This window comes from Dipodomys spectabilis, unplaced genomic scaffold (assembly GCF_019054845.1).
Source record: "Dipodomys spectabilis isolate Male_0828 unplaced genomic scaffold, ASM1905484v1 ptg000004l, whole genome shotgun sequence".
NCBI lineage: Eukaryota > Metazoa > Chordata > Mammalia > Rodentia > Heteromyidae > Dipodomys > Dipodomys spectabilis.
In genome coordinates, this window is record NW_024870681.1 from 6889480 (window position 1) to 6908691 (window position 19212).

The 19212-nt window shown below is 40.5% G+C and overlaps 1 protein-coding gene across 3 annotated transcripts in view; it reads left to right on the forward strand.

Annotated features, from left to right (window-relative positions):
• The window catches only part of Taf15 (TATA-box binding protein associated factor 15), a 51641-nt gene continuing 32429 nt past the window's right edge, over nucleotides 1-19212 (forward strand). For 2 of the 3 annotated variants that reach the window (XM_042691204.1, XM_042691214.1), the window contains exons 1-7: nucleotides 1-103; nucleotides 11828-11867; nucleotides 13905-13956; nucleotides 14037-14121; nucleotides 14204-14306; nucleotides 17150-17340; nucleotides 19063-19183. In XM_042691204.1, coding sequence (XP_042547138.1) covers nucleotides 97-103; nucleotides 11828-11867; nucleotides 13905-13956; nucleotides 14037-14121; nucleotides 14204-14306; nucleotides 17150-17340; nucleotides 19063-19183 — 599 coding nt within the window. In that variant the 5' untranslated portion in view covers nucleotides 1-96. The remainder of the gene's footprint in view (nucleotides 104-11827; nucleotides 11868-13904; nucleotides 13957-14036; nucleotides 14122-14203; nucleotides 14307-17149; nucleotides 17341-19062; nucleotides 19184-19212) is intronic. The other variant, XM_042691221.1, reaches the window with a different exon arrangement.

The following is a 19212-nucleotide window of genomic DNA, read 5'->3' on the forward strand; positions in this document are numbered from 1 at the left end:
GCAGCCCTCAGAACAGCTCAGGCCGCTGTGCCGCCTGGCTCTCGTTTTCCTTGTTCTCCGCGGGCTGTGGGGGGCTCCGCGCCGCGGCCGTTAGTCATGTCGGGTAGGTGCCTCCTTCCGCAAGCAGCCGCTGCGGCGAGAAGGGGTCTGGCGGGCTTGGACAGTCTCCCCGCCCCACCAGAGGGCCCTGAGGGAAAGCCTCCGGCCTGAGGGAGGCCTGGGTGTGTGTGTGTGTGTGTGTGTGTGGGAGGGGGGGGCCGGGCCTCGGCGCCGCCATGTTGGACTGGAAGCACGCATGCTTCCAACGCTTTCTGGCTGCAAATCCTGGCGGGAGCGCTTCGCAGACCGGGCTTGTGACCCTGTCCTTGGAACCCGGGGAGACTGGTCGCTCCCGGCCGAGGGTGTGTGTGTGTGTGTGTGTGAATTGGGGGTGGAGGGGGGGGGCGGAGGCCGTCTACGCCATCCTAGGGGCGGGGAGGGGAAGGGGAGTCGAGGGAACTCGAGCTTCTGGTTCTCCGCTTCGCCCTCAGCATCGCCCAGCGAGGCTTCGGGGCCCGGCATCTGGCCGCCTCGTCCCTCAGTTTCCCCCATCTGCGAAGTGGAGCTGAGCCTGCCTGACTCACTCCGTTCATAACGTGGCGGGGGTGGGGGGGGGGGCCTTGAGGCTCTGGGAGCCCTTTCCAAGGACATGGCCTCTTGCACGAGATCACGCTTCTTCTCGCCGCTGCCTCTGCAGTAACCACCCGGATTCAAGTTGAGGGCTTTTTGTTTTTGTTGTGTTTTTTGGAAAAAAATTCAGCTACCTCTGTCGTTGCACCTTCCATCTCCAGTTGTCTCTTGAAAGAATTTAAAAGTGAACCCTTGCTGCTTATTTATTTATTTTTTTCTTGATTAAATCCGTGTAGGTGTTAACACGGCTTTCCCCTGAAAACACACAGACCAAAGCAAAGGCACAGTTGCTTCCTCGAAGTAGTTACATTGGCCGAGAGAAGGCCCCTCTGTTGTGTGGGACCGAGAAGGCGACTGTGGGCCCTTGAGGACAGCCGGACAGCCAATTCGGATCCTGCTAGAGTGTGGAAGCCTTCTTGATTTAGCAGGATCTGATTGCACAGGTCCTCTATTGGGCTACATCCCAGGTTACCCAGACTAGAGTATCCATGTACTAGTAACTCCTGACGGATGAACACTTTCCCATCGAGAAAAACATTTCCCGAAGCCTTACGGTTTGGGTGAAACAAAAACGTTCGTGGGCATCCTTGCGCTACTACTGAGTCTTGAACTCAGTGCCTAGGCTATACCCCTTTGCTTTTTCTGCTGAAAGTTGGTGCTCTACCCCTTAAGCCACTGCTCCCCTAAAGCTTTTTTGGTGGTTAGTGGTTAATTGGAGATGAGTGTCTTCATGGACCTTACTAACTAGTGCTCAGCCTGGCTTGGAACTGTGATCCTTGGATCTTGGTCTCCTGCGTAGCTAGAATTCCAGAGAGCCACCAGTGCCAGTCTTATTAAGGGCTAACCTAATAACATTAATGAACACTCAGTAATTTAGTGCACCAAAGAAAAACCAACAATTAGAGCAAGAAAAATTGATCAGGAGAATTATATAATTTCCTTGACTGTAAGGCGCCGAATATTGGGGACCTAATGGGAAACCTGTAAATGGTATTGAATTTCAATTTCTGTTTAATTCACACTCAGAGAAGTAGATATTTTTTTTTTTTAGAAGTAGATATTTTTGTGTGTGTATTTATATACATATTTTATCAGGTACATAATTCAGCATGAAATGTAAAGCTCCTGAAAAGGATACGGAAGTACTTCTTTAGGAAGTAACCCTTGGCATAAAATATAAATAAAATTGTACATCCATGGGGGAAATGGAGATGTGGCTTAATTGGTAGAGCACCAGCCAGTGAGCTGGTGTGTCTGGTATCAAGTTTGAGTGCAAGTGTGGCAACAACAACACAAAAAAACAGCTATGTTTTTTTGTGTTGTTATTGGTGGTGGTCATGGAGCTTGAACTCAGGACCTGGACGCTGCCCCTGAGCTTTTCTGCTGAAGGTTAGCACTCTACCACTTTGAGCCACAGATCTGCTCCATTTCTGGTTTTCTGATAATTGACTGTAGATAAAGTCTCAGGGACTTTGTTGCCCCAGCTGGCTTCAAACTTTGATCCTTAGATCTTAGCCTCCTGAGTAGCTAGGATTACAGGCATGAGCTAGAATGATTTTATTTATTTTTGTCTGTCATGGGGCTTGAACTCTGGGCTTGAGTGCTGTCCCTGCACTCTTCAGCTCAAGGCAAGCGCTCTACCGCTTAAGCCAATGAGCCACTTCCGGTTTTCTAGTGGTTTTTATTGGAGATAAGAGTCTCACTGACTTTCCTGCCCAGGCTGGCTTTGAACCGAGATCCTCAGAACTCAGCCTCCTGAGTAGCTAGGATTACAGGCCTGAGCCACCGGCGCCCAGATTTTTTTTTTTTTTTTTTTTTTTGAGACAGGCTCTCACGTGTAGCCTAGGCTTGCCTGGAATTCTATCCTGTTTCAGCCTCCCAAGGGCAGAAATTAGAGGCATACACTATCACCCTCCCTTTTATTTGGGGGTTGGTTGTGGGGCTTTAACTGAGGGCCTGGCATTGTTCTTGAGCTCTTTTTGCTTTTTTGCTCAAGGCTGGCATTCTACCACTTTGAACCACAGTACCACTTCTATGGTGATTAATTGAAGATAAGAGTTTCATGGATTCTTGCCCAGGCTGGCTTTTAACCTCTATCTTCAGAGCTCAGCCTCCTGCATAGCTAGGATTACAGGTATGAGCACTGACTCCTGGCTCTTAATTCCCTTTTTTTGGGGGGAGGGGAGGTCGGTGGTGGGGCTTGAACTGTAGGCCTGGGAGCATCTCTCAGCTCATCAGCTCAAGGCTAGCGCTCTACCACTTCCGGTTTTCTGGTGGTTTATTGGAGGGCAGGGAAGGTGGCTCAGTGGTAGAGTGCTTGCCTTGCATGCATGAGGCCCTAGGTTCGATTCCTTAGCACCACATAAGCAGAAAAAGCCAGAAGTGGTGCGGTGGCTTAAGTGGTAGAGCACTAGCCTTGAGCTGACGATCTGATGGGCAGTGCCCAGGCCCAGAGTTCAGCCCCCGTGACCGACAAAAAAAAAAAAGTCTCATGGACTTTACTGCCCAGGCTGGCTTTGGACAATAATCCTCAGATCTCACCTTCCTGAGTAGCTAGGATGATAGGTGTGAGCTTGCCAGCCAGCTTCATATATTAATTCTTAATGTACTTGCTGATGAAACATGGCTTTTTATACAGCTGGGTAATTTTAACAGAAAATTGAAGTTTTTCAAGATTTACCATTTGCAAAATTGATACTTCATTATATTGTGGAGGAGTTGATTAGTACTGACGTCCAAATTACAAAAAAAAGTGGAGATTGGCTTTCTAGTGTGCAAAAGACTATGATTATATATGTTTATTATTATTTTTGCCAGTTCTGGGCTTGCTCTCAGGTCCTAGGGACTGTCCCTGAGCTTCTTTAGCTCAAGGCTAGCACCATAGTGCCACTTCTGGCTTTTTCTGATTATATGGTACTGAGGAATTGAACCCAGGGCTTCGTGCATGCTAGGTAAGCGCTCTACCACTAAGCCACATTCCCAGCCCTAATACACACTTATTTCTAAATTAACATTCAGTTTTAGTTTTTTTTTTTTTTTTGGGTCCGGTCATGGGGCCTGAACTCTGGGCCTGGTCGCTGTCCCCCAGCTCTTCAGCTCAAGGCTAACGCTCAACCACTTGAGCCACAGCGCCACTTCTGGCTTTTTTCTTTTTTCTTATGTGGTGCTGAGGAATCGAACCCAGGGCCTCAGGCATGCAAGGCAGGCACTCTACCACTGAGCCATCTTCCCAGCCCGTCAATTTTAGTTCTTTTTAGACTTGTTATATACCACTGATACATTTATAAGTATATATATATTTTTGGGTCGGGTCGTGGGGCTTGAACTCTGGGCTTGGGCGCTGTCCCTGCGCTCTTCAGCTCAAGGCGAGTACTCTACCGCTTGAGCCACAGTGCTACTTCCGGTTTTCTAGTGGTTTATTGGAGATAAGAGTCTCATGGACTTTCCTGCCCGGGCTGGCTTTGAACCATGATCCTCAGAACTCAGCCTTCTGAATAGCTAGGATTACAGGCGTGAGCCACCGGTGCCTGGCTATAAAATACTTTTGACTTTGCATAAAGCTTATGTTTTCAGATTATATTTTGTTAAATTTATAAAGTTAACAGATTGAAGTCCCCCTAAGCAACTAATACCATTAATAAGTTATAGGCTTTAAACATTCCAGACTACACTCCTAAATCTTATATATGAAATTGACTCAGGTACTACAAATGCCTGACAGAGAAGAATTACAAACTCAATAAAATACAAATATTTGGGCTGGAGTACAGTTAAGTGGTAGATCCTTTGTGTAATACACTCAGGGCTCTGGGTTTGATCCCAAGTATTGGAAAGAAGAGAAAAGAAAATATATGTATGTGTATGTATATTGTAAGTATAAGTATATTCAAATACTTTACAAAGGTGAATTGTCTGAGTTAAAGTCTTAAGTATAATGTCAGTTTTACATAGAAAACACAAAGTCAAAACACATCTTTTTGGCATTATGGCAGACCAAGATATCCTGAAAATCATTTTATCCTTCAAAGTGGAAAAACTTAAGAAAGGGAAAGCCACCACTGCCAAAAGTGAAATAAAAGCCAGCATGGTAGGGTTAGAGCCAACTTGGCAGCAGCCATGGAGAAGAGGATATTGCTCGCCCTCTCTCTCTCTCTCTTTTTTGTCTTAGTAATGTCTTAGTTTTTATTTTGTATGTTAGAGCTGTCAGAACTATGTAATGGGGGACTAGAACCCTTATATAAATCGCAGGCTTACAAATGGATTTGAAGGACTCATACTTCAGTGAAGAGTAGGAAAGAAAACCTTCGTACTAGTATAAACAAGAAGGAAACTTTTTACTGAGAATTTGTGACCTGGGACTTGGGCTTCATAAAACCTTAAATTAACAAAAGTTATTTCTTGGCTGATAACATCCTTGTGGTTCCTGGTTAAAAATGAAAAACCTTTTTCTGAAGCAAACTTCACAATTTAGATCACAAAGAATATGGGGGAAAGACAAACCTTGGAAAAGATGAATTCACAGTAAAATAGAAAATTCAGAGACAGTTGCTTAAATGAGATGAGTGGCAAAGAATAGAGCCCCTATAAATGATCTATAAAAGTGTTACCATTAAAGTTGACTAAAAAAAGTGAATCAACCTTAAGACTATGATGGTATTAATGGCTAAAGAAATTTGAAAAGGAACCACGTATAATTTCTAGAATTAGAAAAAGTGTATATACCTAGCAGGAGGTATATAGATAGGATTGATACGATTCCTCCAGAAGTCAACTGTTTTCAGTGTGGTGGTGCATGCCAGTCATTCCAACATTCAGAGATTGAGGCATGAGCCTCTTAAGTTTGAGGCCAGCATAAGTGAGACTCAGGAAAAAAGGAAGTTCCAAAATAGTTGACAGTTTTAAAACAAGCAGTAATCTTAAACACAAGACAAATTTATATGAATTGATGGGAAACTTAGGTTATGAAATGCCAATAGCAAGTCTAAAGAAAATAGGAAACAATTACAGTATAACTTTTATTTTTGGTGCTGGTACTAGGTCTTGAACAAAGAACTTAAAATTCTAGTTCAACTTCCTGATGGCCACACACATCCTTTTTCTGCTTGAAGCTTCTGTCCAGGCTGACTTTGAACAGTGATCCTTTAAGGTCTTAGCCTCTTGAATAGCTAACATCAGATGTGAGCCACTGATTCCTGGCCCAGATGTTTTATGAGGGTAGGAAATAATGAAATGATTCTTAGAATTTAAAGGTAACATAACTTGACTGAGAACTTTGGTAGTATTGGAGCTTGAACTTAGCTTTGTGCTTGCTAGGCAGACTTTCTACTACATGAGCCATGTTTCTAGCATTGACCAAATGTTATACCAAAATAAATTGTCATATTTATCTCCAGAAGACTCCACTGGAATCTTTGCTAAATGAACTAATAATTGAATTCAGAAAGGAAAAATGGAATTTAAAAAATAATATAGAAGAAATATGGTAAATAAGAAGTAAATACTGACTGTAAAACATCAGATATGAAAATTATTAGATGTAGAGATTGAAGAAGTAGATAGTGAAGTTGTGATTTGCATTAGGCTGTTCAGGTTCATGTTTTTCAGTGGAAGTTGAAGATAGTTTAGAACTTTGCCAGAAAAGCATGTTAAAAAATTGCTGCTATAAGCCAGGAGCTGGTGTCTCAATGCCTCTTAACCCAGCTACTTAGGAGGTTTAGATCTGAGGATTGTGGTTCAAAGCAAGCCCTGGTAGGAAAGTCTGTAAGACTCTTTATCTCCAATTAACTACCCCAAAACCTGGAAGTGGAGTTGGGGCTCAAGTGGTAGAGCACTAATAGTGAGCATTCTAAGACAGTGCCCAGGCCCTTGAGTTCAATACCGCCGACCCTCCCCTCCCCCCCCCCCAAAAAAAAAGAAAAAAAAAGAAAAGAATCCTAGCAGACAGTTGGAGGATTAAGACTGAAGGTCAGTTCTGGCAAAAAGTGAGGTACTCTTCCCCCATTTCAATTATAAGCCAGCCTTAGAGCCTGTCATTTCACATATAGGATGCAGTCTGAGGTCAGTCCTGAACAAAAATGTGAGATCCTACAGGGGCAAAACAAAAAACAGGTGTTCACAATGGGAATATGTAACATACATATGTTCAAACACTATACCAAAAACATAAATGTCAAAAGGCAGAGAAAGATGGACCAGGGAAACACCATCTTGATGATGTATAATTGATGGTTAACTTCATGTAATGTTAAAAAGAAGTTTACCAGATATATTGCAGTTTTATGAGTCTAATAACATAGCCTCAAAAGATAGAAACAACAAAAAAATGACCATAAGAAATAGACAAGTCTGCAATCAAATGGAAGTTACAAAGGCTTCCTGCGCTTGATGCATTCCTGGGGATTCAGGCTGTGTGTAGCAGGATTACAAGTTTGAGGCCAACTACTAAGATTCTATTTCAAAAACAAAATAGGAGGGCTGGGAAGGTGGCTCAGTGGTAAAGCGCTTGCCTTGCATGCTTGAGGCCCTGGGTTCGATTCCTCAGCACCACATAAACAGAAAAGGCTGGAAGTGGCACTGTGGCTCAAGCGGTAGAGCGTTAGCCTTGAGCTGAAGAGCTGAGGGACAGCGCCCAGGCCCAGAGTTTAGGTCCCACGACCGGACCCCCCCCCCCCCAAAAAAAAAGAAAAAAACAAAATAGGAAGACTTTAGCTACTAATAAGGCAAATATTATATGATCAAACAGTAATACCTGGATACTATATTAGTGCAAATTTACAGAATTTGCTTAAAATTTGGAAACTAATTCTTTTGGAGCACATAGGGGACACCCAAGAGGAAAAAGCCCTAGCCTGCAAAGAATAATGTAGAAAATAACTTTTCTGACTTCAGTGGATTAGTTAGAAAAAATCAGAGTTAACCCTACACACTTTGTAAATTTAAAAGCGCCTCTGAATGATTTTGAGCTCAGGAACAAGTTCAATGTTAAGTAATCTTGATGATCATTTGTTTCAGATGCCTTACCATTTGTAAGCTGTTTTTGTGTTGTTTTGTTGCCGGTCCTGGGGCTTGAACTCAGGGCCTGGGCACTTTCCCTGAGCTTCTTTTGCTCAGAGTTAGCACTCTACCACTTGAGCCACAGTGCCACTTCTGGCCTTTTCTTTTTATGTGGTTCTGAGGAATCAAACCCAGGGCTTCATGCATTCTAGGCAAGCATTCTACCACTAAACCACATTCCCAGCCTTTAAAAAAGCCAGCCTGGGCAGGAATGTCCATGAGACTCTTATCTCCAATTAACCACTAGAAAAACCAGAAGTGGCTCTGTGGCTCAAGTTGGTAAGAGTGCTAGCCTTGAGCAAAAGAGCTCAGGGACAGTGTACAGGCTCTAAGTTCAAGCCCTACAACTGACCCCCCCCCCAAAAAAAAAAAACAAAAAGGTGGAAGAGAGGAAAGAGAGATGGGAGCCTAAGCTGAGAGGAGGTTCCTACAGCCTGAGTCAGCCAGCTGTGGTCTCTCCAGGGAGGCAGGACTTTGGAGGATCTGCCTTTTCATTGTACATTCATGGTCCCTGTCTCTTCACTTCAACTCCTTCCTTCTGGGCTCCTCTCAAAAGATGGTATTGACAGGCACTGGTGGCTCACACCTGTAATCCAGCTACTCTGGAGGCTAAGATCTGAGGATCCAGGTTTAAAGCCAGTCAGGGCAGCAAAGTCCCCAAGGGACTCTTGTCTCCAATTAATCACCAGAAAACGAGAAGTGGTGCTGTGGCTCAAGTGGTAGAGTGCTAGCCTTTAGCTGAAGAGCTGAGGGACAGTGCAATAGCGTTTAGGCCCAGAGTTTAAGTCCCATGTCTGACAAAAAAATTAAAAAAAAATCTCATGGACTTCCCTGCCTGGACTAGATTTGAATTATTATCCTCAGATCTTAGCCTTCCCAGTAGTTAGGATTACAGGTGTGAGCCACTAGCCCCCTGCTTCCTTAAAGATTTACAATTTCAGAGGAGTGAGAGAACCAAGAACCTAAGTTAAGGACCTACGTACTTATTTGAGATAAGCTTACATGGTTTAGTTGCTGTATGTTCTATAGTTTTGCCTGAATCAAAAGAAAACGCTGTAGTATTAGACTTGATTCTTAGGGAACCCATATCACAGGTTTGCCTCATGTACTTCCTAATGTCTTTTGGCTATCTTACTCATATTTCTTCACCCTACCATAATTGTTTTCACCCTGATTTATGTAAAGCAGTTTTTTTTTTTGCAATTTGATCGCTGCAATTATTCTTATGGTCCAGTTAGATTCAGTAGTATCATTTCCCTGTTTTTTTTTTTTTTTTTTTTTGTGGTAGTTAAGCTACAACTAGCAATTTTATTATGGGCATAGCAGTAAATGTATATTTTGTATAATAAAAATTTTCAGGTAATGCTCCTTATGTTCATAGAAATAGTTTGTCCAGTCGAAGTCTTAAAATTAAAAGTTTAAAAAATGTCTTGCTCTATCAGTTTAAAGATCTTTTTTTGTGTGTGTATGTGTGCCAGCATTGGGGTCTGAACTAGGCCTTATGCTTTCACTTGGCTTTTTCACTGAAGGCTAGCATTACCACTTGCACCATACTTTCCTTTCAGGTTGGGGATCTTTACTGAGGAATTGTGGCTAACCCTACTTATGTGACCAATAGCAATTAACTCTACATATGGTAGCTTTATATTAATTGGACAAAAAAGAATGTTACCGATTTTATTTGATTTTGAGGAGGGTTTTAGAATTGTTGGACAGGAATACTTTTAATATTGAGGCTGATCTTATAGCAATTTAAGAACATTTTATAGTTTGTACTGGGGCTTGAACTCAGGATTTCATATTCTCACTTGTTTGTTCAAGGCTGGTGCTCTACTACTTGAGCCACACCTCTATCTGGCTTTTTGGTGTTTGATTGGCTGGCTTTGGGCCATGATACTCAGACCTCAGCCTCCTGAGTAGCTAGGATTATAGGTGTGAGCCTCTGGCACCTGCATATTTTATACTTTAAAATATTTCATGGGCTGTGAATATGGCTTAGTGGTAGAGTGTTTGCCTACCGTGCATGAAGTCCTGGTTTGATTCCTCAGTACCACATAAATAGAAAAGGTCAGAAGTGGTGCTGTGGCTCAAGTGGTAGAGTGCTAGCCTTGAGCAAAAAGAAGCTCAGGGACAGTGCCCTGGCACTGAGTTCAACCCCTAGGACTGGCAAAAAAAAAAATCATATAAAATTGATTTTGTTCATTACAAATGGACAAGGCATTCATTTGACTTTGCTAGAAGTCTAAAGGATAGAGAACCTCCTCAACAATTTTTTATGCGAGTGATACTTTGAACTACTGAAAGAAAAAAAACAAGTTTCAGTATTTTTTTCACCTCCATTTCGACAGGTGAGGACTCTTTATAGAGGTACAGTGAGGGGCAATAAACCTTCCTGCGGGAATGGAGGTTGTAGGAATGGGTGGATTTGGGGTCAGGCTTATGGGTCTTAACAAGGAAGCAGAAAAAAACAAACCAAAACAGGCTATATGGTTTCTTGGAAGCCAAGGTGGGGGATGTCCTTGGCCAGACCCAGAATGGAATGTTCCACCTGGGCTGAGGGAACTTTCAGCTAAGCCAAAGTGGGAATGACCTGCCTGCGATCAAGCACGCACCTGGTGTTTTGCTTGACCTGGGGGAATAAGGCAGGGTCAATCCTTTATAGTCCATCTTTAGATACATCAAAAGATTGGGCCCAGAAGGGAGAGGCAAGTCCTCTTTGGATGGATAAAAGGAATGGGCTGGGAGAGGAGACTGGGGAAAGAGGTCTACAGTTATCTTTTCTGGCTACTTTCTGCTGACTTGGGCATTGGTCTCCCATTAGGTGTTATGTTGGTTAGGCTTCTTGGTTAAGGGGAGGAGTTTTGTGGCCCAGATCTCTTCTCTGTTAAGGAGTTCTGTGGACATGAAAAACTTGGTCATCCTCAGGGATGTGAAAGTTCGGACATGTTCCTGGAGAAAATGAGTAAGACATTTGACAAGACAGGGCCCCACAGATACCACTAGTAAAATCACGATAACTGGGCTCAGGAAAGGAGCCAGCCAGAAGTCCTTTGAGGGGGAGGAAGAGGAATGGAAGGGGGGATTCTGTATTGAGTTTATATATTTTCCAAAATTTGTTATTTTCTCTAACAGTGTCCGATTGGTTAGCACAAAAGCAGCATTTTTCCTCAGAGATTAAAATGGAGGATAGAAGCAGGTATTGCTAACTTGACTGAGTTCCTGAAAACTTGGCAAAAATTGGAGTCAACAGCTAACTGAGCAGCTGTAAAAAGTCTTAAGCAATCCTTTTTTGGTGTTGATGGCCAAAGCAGTCTGATACAGAGGAGTGGTTTATATATTGCCATGCTTGTTCAGATAGGGTCTTGTTAACTTTTTTTTGTCCAGGCTGGTTTTGAATCATGATCTCCTGACTAGCTAGGACTACAGATGTGAGCTAACCTCACTCAGCCTGAGTGATTTTTTTGTTACTTTGTTTTTCCGTGGGGGGATGGTCCTGGGGTTTGAACCCGGGCTCCAGCCTCATTCAGGTACTCTACCAATTGAGTCATCTCCTAGTCCTTTTTGCTCTAGTTATGTCGTGTTTGCCCAGAGCTGGCAATCATGATCCTCCTTCCAGTAACTGGGCTTAGAAGTGCATAGCACCCATCCCCTGCTAAAGCTCTGATTTTAAAAATGCAGTTATTGTAAAAAAGAAAAGAACAGAAATACCACTTGTATAGTTTTCTCCCTGTACAGTATTTAACTTGAGGTTTTACTTTCTACAATTTTCTTTTTTGGTTGAACATGGGGCTTAAACCCTGGGCCTGGGTGCTGTCTTTCGGCTTTTCAGTTCCAGCTCTACCACTTGAGCCACAGCACCACTTCTGGTTTTCTGGTGGTTAATTAGGATAAGAGTCTCATGAACTTTCCTTCCCTGGGCTGGCTTTGAACCATGATCCGCTAGTCTCAGCCTCCTGAGTAATTAGGATTATAAGAGTGAGCCACAGGCACCTGGCTTGCACTTCATTTTTGACATTTCTTTGCCATATTTCATCTGTATGAGCTAAAGTCAGTCATAGGTGAAAGATTTTTAAATAAGATTTAAAATTGTTTTTATGTGTTTTAGATTCTGGAAGTTACAGTCAGTCTGGGGGTGAGCAACAAAGGTAAAGTATGCATATATTTTAATAATACCATGAAAAACTAGTATTGAGAAAAAAGGAATTTAGTTATAAATTCTGGTAGGTTTCTGTTTTGGGACTTACTATGGGAATATCTTAAAATAATTAAATAGTAGCTTTCCATTGGGAAGAGAGTATAAATAGGTGCTAAGAAATATTACCTATTTTAAAAGTGTTTGTATAATATAGATGAATCCTGGAAATTAAGATAATCCTACTTAGTGTAATGATTGTTTTAATTACTTTGAAGAAATTGTTAAGAGGTTAAGTTCTCAGAAAAAGCATTTCATTTTTTGATGGTATATAATATTAATACTTTTGTAACAATTTCTTTAAAGCACTAGAAAAAATGTTTAGCAATTTTTGAGTCCTTATGTTCACAAAAATATTTGAAGTGAATATACCTTTAGAAGACTTGCTTGCTAGAAAAACAGTCTTCAACTTAGGCTATAAATGGTTTGGAGCCTAGTAATATTCAGAATAGCATATTAGGTATCTATGGTCATTAAGTTCTGAGCTTTCTGAAAACAAAATTGATTTAATTTGATTCTCATAAGGTAGTGCCACCTTCTTAATAGGCATCTGGCAAATGAAATGTACTTTTAAAGTTAGGGAAACTAGGTGGGTGGCGAATGCTTGTAATCAAAGCACATAGAAAGTAAGACAGGAGGATTACAATTTTGAGGCCAGCCTATGCTACATAGGGAGAACCTATCTAAAAAAAAATGTTCACAAATTCTCTTAGCATTTGATAGCTCTAAAATGATAGAGTTTAAAAAATTTTTATTTTTAAATTTAGTTATTATTATAAGTAGTTGTGCAAAGGTTACAATTCTGTAAGTCAGATTATGAGCACAATGCTTCTTAGTGTCACCCTTTCCTTCATTCTCCCATTTTTCCCCTTCTGTCTCCACTCTTAAGTTGCATAGTTCATTTTTTGTTTGTTTGTTTTTGGCATAGTTCATTTTTTTACATAATGTACATTGGATATAATGACTACATGGGGTGTGTGTGTGTGTGTATGTATGTCTCTCTCTTTCTCTCTATATAAAATGACTGCTTTCTTCAGGCTTGAGTCCTTTCCTCCCTTAGCCCCCCCCCCCCATGTTTGTAAAAAGGTGTTTTGGTTTTTTTTTCGTTTGCTTAGTTTTTAGATTTTTTTCCTCCCCTTTGGATATTTGACTCTCAGAGAAAAAAGTTAATTTTTGAGCTTACATGTTGTAAAATTAATTAAAAATCTTAGGAAGATACATATACTCAGGGAGCAAACAAATATTTATTTTTATTTATTTTTTCAAACAAATATTGAAGTACATGCAAGTGTTGTGACACTGAATACACTATAGTACTCTGGACATATCTATGCTTCTAATTACTGAGGCATTTAAATTGGACTTTTAGTGCCACACATGCCTTTTCTAGAAAGTTTGTAAAACATTTAATGAAGGCAAGTGGTAGGAAGAAATTAGTTTATTCATATATAGCTAAATTGAAAGTACCAACTAAACTGGTACTTTAACAAAAGTATTAAAAGTTACTGTGTTAAAGATATTGTTGGTCTTGATATGTAGCTTATTATGTGTTATTTCTAAACAAAAAAACCCAAAAGCTTAGTTATCAATTACTGTATTGGATTTAAATATTAGAAAAATTTGAACCCGAGATTAAAAATTTGCCTATAGAATGAAATTTGTCAATGTTTCTGGCCATTTTATTTACCATAAAGCATAAATCTCTTGAGATATTGTAGCTCTGGTGAAGTTGTACTTGTAAGGACTTGTTAAAATAAAATTTCTGGTATTTGATGTGTAAAGAGGTCTGGGAGTGATACCATTTATGTCTTTTATGGACTTTGGTCATCACATTTCATTTTAGACTCTTAAGAGAAAGGTAAACTGATAGTTGCTCAGAAAAGAAACCTGGATTTGAAGTAAAAGTTGAAATGAAGGCAGGGTGCTTCATTTAAGCTTTTAAAGTTTCTTCAAGCACATTTCTTTTAAGTACTACATTTTTATTTTACAGTTATTCTTCCTATGGAAATCAAGGAAACCAAAGCTATGGGCAAGCACCACAAGTAGGTTGAAAGATAAAATTTCTTTTTTATTACTAGTTACTTTCATATTAAGTGATGAAAACCATTTACCTGAATTTCAGAGCTATTCTGGCTATGGGCAAACAACTGATTCTTCATACGGACAGAACTATGGCGGTTACTCCAGTTATGGACAGAACCAATCAGGTTGGACTGGTTTGTTAACTTTGCTGTTTAAAGACTTAGAAATCAGAACTTTCTCTAAATAGTATTCCTGTACAATCTTTAGGTTATTCACAGTCCTACAGTGGTTATGAGAATCAAAAGCAGAGCTCATATGGCCAGCAATCGTACAATAACCAAGGACAGCAAAGCACGGAATCATCATCAGGGTAAGGAAATATAGAGTATTGAGATTGTGTTGGGTAGTGTAAATAGATATTGCTGAAGTTTTAGTTTTAAACTTCACTGCCTGTCTTTTTTATTTCCAACTCAGTTTTTTTGTGGTGCTGATAATTGAACCATAGAGCCTCACACATGCTAGGCAAGAACCCTGTCCTGAGCATTATAATTTAATTTAATTTTATTGGTCCTGGGGCTTGAACTCAGATACTAGACATGGTCCCTGAGCTTTTTTGCTCAAGGCTAATGTTCTACCATTTGAGCTATATAGCTCCACTTCTAGCTTTTCTAGTGTTTAATTGGAAATAAGAGTCGCATGGGCTTTTTTGCCCAGGCTGGCTTTGAACTGTGCTCTCCAGATCTCAGTTTCTTGAGTAACAATGGTTACAGATGTGGGCCACCAGCACCCAGCTCCATTTTATTTTTGAGCCTTTTGAATGTATTACTTTTCCAGGATTTTTGTTGTTGTTGTTGTAGAGCTTGAACTCTGTGCTTGGGTGCTGTCCCTGAGCTCTTCAGCTCAAGGCTAGCGTTCTACCACTTGAGCCACAGTGCCCACTTCTGACTTTTCCTGTTTATGTGGTGCTGAGGAATTGAACCCAGGGCCTCATGCATGCGAGGCAAGCACTCCACCACTGAACCACCTTCCCAGCCCATTTTTTTTTTTCTTAAACTACAGAAACATCTACATGTACCAAATACCTGGAGTATGTTTTATTTGTTAATACAGATAGGTGAACATTTTCAGTTGATTTGCATGAGACTTTTTATTTTTGGTTGGTCATGGGACTTGAACTCTGGGCCTGGTCATTGTCCCTCAGCTCAAGGCTAGTGCTCTACCATTTGAGCCGCAGGGCCACTTCCGGTTTTCTGGTGGTTTATTGGAGATAAGAATCTCATGGACTTTCCTGCTTGGGCTGGCTTTGAACTCGATCGTCAGATCTCAATCTCCTAAGTAGCTAGGATTACAGGTGTGAGCCACTAGTGCCTGGCCTGCATGAAACTTTTTAAAATTTAGTTTTTTTTTTTGTTTTTTTTGTTTTGGGTCTGGTCATGGGGCCTGAACTCTGGGCCTGGGCGCTGTCCCTCAGCTCTTCAGCTCAAGGCTAGCGCTCTACCACTTGAGCTACAACGCCACTTCCGGCTTTTTTCTTTTTGCTTATGTGGTGCTGAGGAATCGAACCCAGGGCCTCAGGCATGCAAGGCAAGCGCTCTACCACTGAGCCATCTTCCCAGCCTCCTTAAAATTTAGTTTTAAAGAGTCTATATTTAATTAAGTTAATAATGCAACCCCTTCCCCCTCTCCCCACTGTGCTTTACATTTTCCATTTCAGGTGTTTAATCCTCAGATGCCACAGATAGTAGTTATCTCCATTTTGCAGATGTAAAGAAATGTTGTTATAGTTATACAGTTCCTCAAGTTTTATAGCTGGAGATTTTAGAAAACTGAAATCTCTAGTGGTTTCTGACTGCAGTGAATGAAGTTAGTCCTAATAAAATTCAGTTAAATAAAAACATTAGGAAAGATTTCTGAAGTCAGATTATTAGTTTGAGGGTTGGGGACCTAGTTCAGTTGTGAGTACTTTCCTAGAGGAAGCATAGGCCCTGACTTCAAACTCCAGTACTAGCAAAACAAAACCAAAAATACCAAATTTTGAGAATGTTTGAAAACTTTTATAGAGTACAAATGTAGGGAATATTTTGAAGTCATTTAAGAAAATAATAATCCCCCCCTCTGTACAGTATTTTCACAATAAAAAAATAATAAAAAAAAGAAAAAAAATAACCCTTTAATACCTTCTTGTTTAGTTTTAAGTTTAAGGATAATCCTTTTATAAAGAATGTATGGACTAGGTGCTGGGCTCACACCTGTAATTATAGTTACTTCAGAAGGTTTAGATCTGAGAATCAGTTTGATCAGTTTGGAGGCACCTTTTTTTTTTTTTTTCTGTCTTTTCTTTTTTGTTATTGGGGATTGAACCTAGGATGTTGCACTTGCTAGGCAAGTGTTTTGCCACTGAGATTCATCCCAAGCCTAGTTACTGACTTCTGCTCCAACTGGCTTCAAACCTCAATCCTCAGATCTGTTTTCTTTCTTCTTTTTTTCTTGGGGGGGGGGGGGGAGGTTGGTTGTTGGGCTTGAACTCTGGGCCTGGGTGCTGTCCCTCAGTTCTTTAGCTCAAGGCTAGTGCTCTACCACTTAGCCACAGAGCCACTTCTGGTTTTTTGAGTGGCTAATTGGAGATGAGTCTCACGGACTTTCCTGCCCAGGCTAGCTTTGAACTGGGATCCTCAGATCTCAACCTTCTGAGAGTAGCTAGGATTACAGGTGAGAGCCACCAGTGCCTAGTGCCTGGCTCTGTTTTCTGAGAAGCTAGAATTACAGGCATGAGCTCTTGGGATCTTGCTTTTTTTTTTTTTTAATTTTAAATCAGGGAAGGGTCTCAGAAAAAGTATTCTTGGTTCAGTATTGTTGCTCAGGGATAATGTACGGCTCTGAATTAAAGCTTCAGGACCAGCACCAAAAAAAGAAAGTAAAATCAGTTATTTTCATGCTTGCTAGAGTTCTCAAAGGTACTTGGGGTTCTTTTCCACAGTATGGCTTTTGTTTGAGTGACATAACTTCAGTGAGATAGTGAGATTGGTCTCTTAAAGGTTATTTCAGTGATGATAAGGAGATAGAGATAAAAGAACCAAATAATTACTATGAGAAAATTTTATCAAATATGGTTCAGATATAAGTGATCAAGATTTTTATATTAGTTTTAGCCAACTTGCTACAGTAAACATAGTCTTCCAAGAAAGTCTCTCATGTTCTTTGATTTCTCTTTAGCCAAGGTGGAAGAGCGCCTTCATATGGTCAATCTGACTATAGCCAACATGATTCTTATAACCAGCAGTCAGGCTATAATCAGCATCAAGGCTCATATGATGAGCAGTCAAATTATCAGCAACATGATTCCTATAATCAAAACCAGCAGTCCTATCATTCACAAAGGGAAAACTATAGTCACCACACACAAGGTAAGGTATATTGGCTTCTAGTTTCCTTCTTCCCTTCTCAGAATTATTTGTATGTTGAATTTGGATCAAAAGACTCATACTAGATTTCACCTGTTTGTAAAGATTTGAGGTATCTTCCAAGATAGATTTTTCTCCCATGGCTATTAAAACTGTGATTAGATTTCTCTTTGTTGATTTCATGGATACTTCCAAATGGTTACATCACTTTTTGGTGGCTGATTTTCTGTGCTATTTCATTTACATTACATTTCCTGTGCTATTTCAAGTGATCATTTGGCAATGTTATTTTTGCCACTTTTTGATGCTAGAAGTGTACTTGATTTAGGGAAATCATTCTGTATTAGCCTTTACTAACCTCATTAACAAAGATTGGTCATTACTTCCTCTTGTCCTATAGCGTTTTGTGTATACCACTGATATTTAGGATTCTATCCACATGATGAAAATGATTCAAAGGAAAAAAGGAACTGTTTTTAATTCATTTTTATATCTTAGTGTTTGTATCTTAGGACTTAATTCACAATGAGTTCTCAATGGACATTTGCTGAATTTTTTTTTCAGTTCTGGGATTGAACTCATGGCCTTGCACATGTTGTGAAGCTTTCTGCCATGAGCTATATTCCTGATTCTGTTGAATAATTGAGTGAACAAATAAAATCAGTATATACCTTAACTATTGTTGTTTTACAGTTTTAGAAGTGAATAAAGTAGTAAGTTTCATGATTTGGGTTGTGCTTTTATCAGAGTTACTTTCATAAGGTTTTTTGTTTTGTTTTCAGTATTGATGAATTAGAGCCGTATCCTTTCATTTGGGCTATGCCTTCAGTCCTCCAGAGCCTTGTGAATGCTAGTCAAGCACTGTACCACTGCACTATACACCCAGCCCTTTTTAGTGTTATGCTTATTTTGAGGCAAGATAGCATTAAATTGCTCAGGCTGGCCTCAAATGAACCCCAACAACTGTCAACAAAAAGCTTGTATTTTAACTCAAACCACATCACCACTTTGCTGTTCTTGTTTTCTAGTAGAATAGGATTTAATACAGATAGAATTCTCAAATATTTAATTCTGTGTGTTTTGATGACTTGGATTTGAGCTCTGTGTACATATGCTTTTATCCAAAAGTCATAATATCTGGCTGTAAGTGCATTTAAGATTATGTTATCTAGCCAGATGTGGCAACACATTTTTTTTTTTTTTTTTTTTTTTGCTTGGTCATGGGGCTTCAGCTCTGGGCCTGGGCATTGTCCCTCAGCTCTTCATCTCAAGGCTAGTGCTTTACCACTTGAGCCACAGTGCCATTTCTGGTTTTCTGGTAGTTGATTGGAGATTAGAGTCTCACAGACTTTGCTGCCCAGGCTGGCTTTGCACTGCCATCATCAGATCTCAGCCTCCTGAGTAGCTAGGATTACAGGCGTAAGCTACTGGTGCCTTGCAACACATGCTTTTAATCCCAGGATATGAGAGGCTGAGACAGGAAGATTGAGAGTTAAGGCTAGGCTGAGCTATGTAGCAAGTTCTAGGCCAGCCTGGACTGCATAGAAATGTCTTGCCCTCTCCTGCCCACAAATGGTTTTGTTTATGTGAAACATCTGTCAGAAATGACAATACTTGTTGGGCATGATGACATACCACCTAACAATTGGGTGGCTGGGGCAAATTGTGAGACCATGTCTCAAAAATGACAATAGTTACTTATGTATGTAATATTTTCTTTTATAGATGACCGTCGTGATGTGAGTAGGTATGGAGAAGATAATAGAGGATATGGCGGGTCACAGGGAGGAGGTAGAGGGCGTGGGGGATATGACAAGGATGGAAGAGGTCCTATGACAGGATCAAGGTAAGTATTTAGGTATAGATGCCTATATT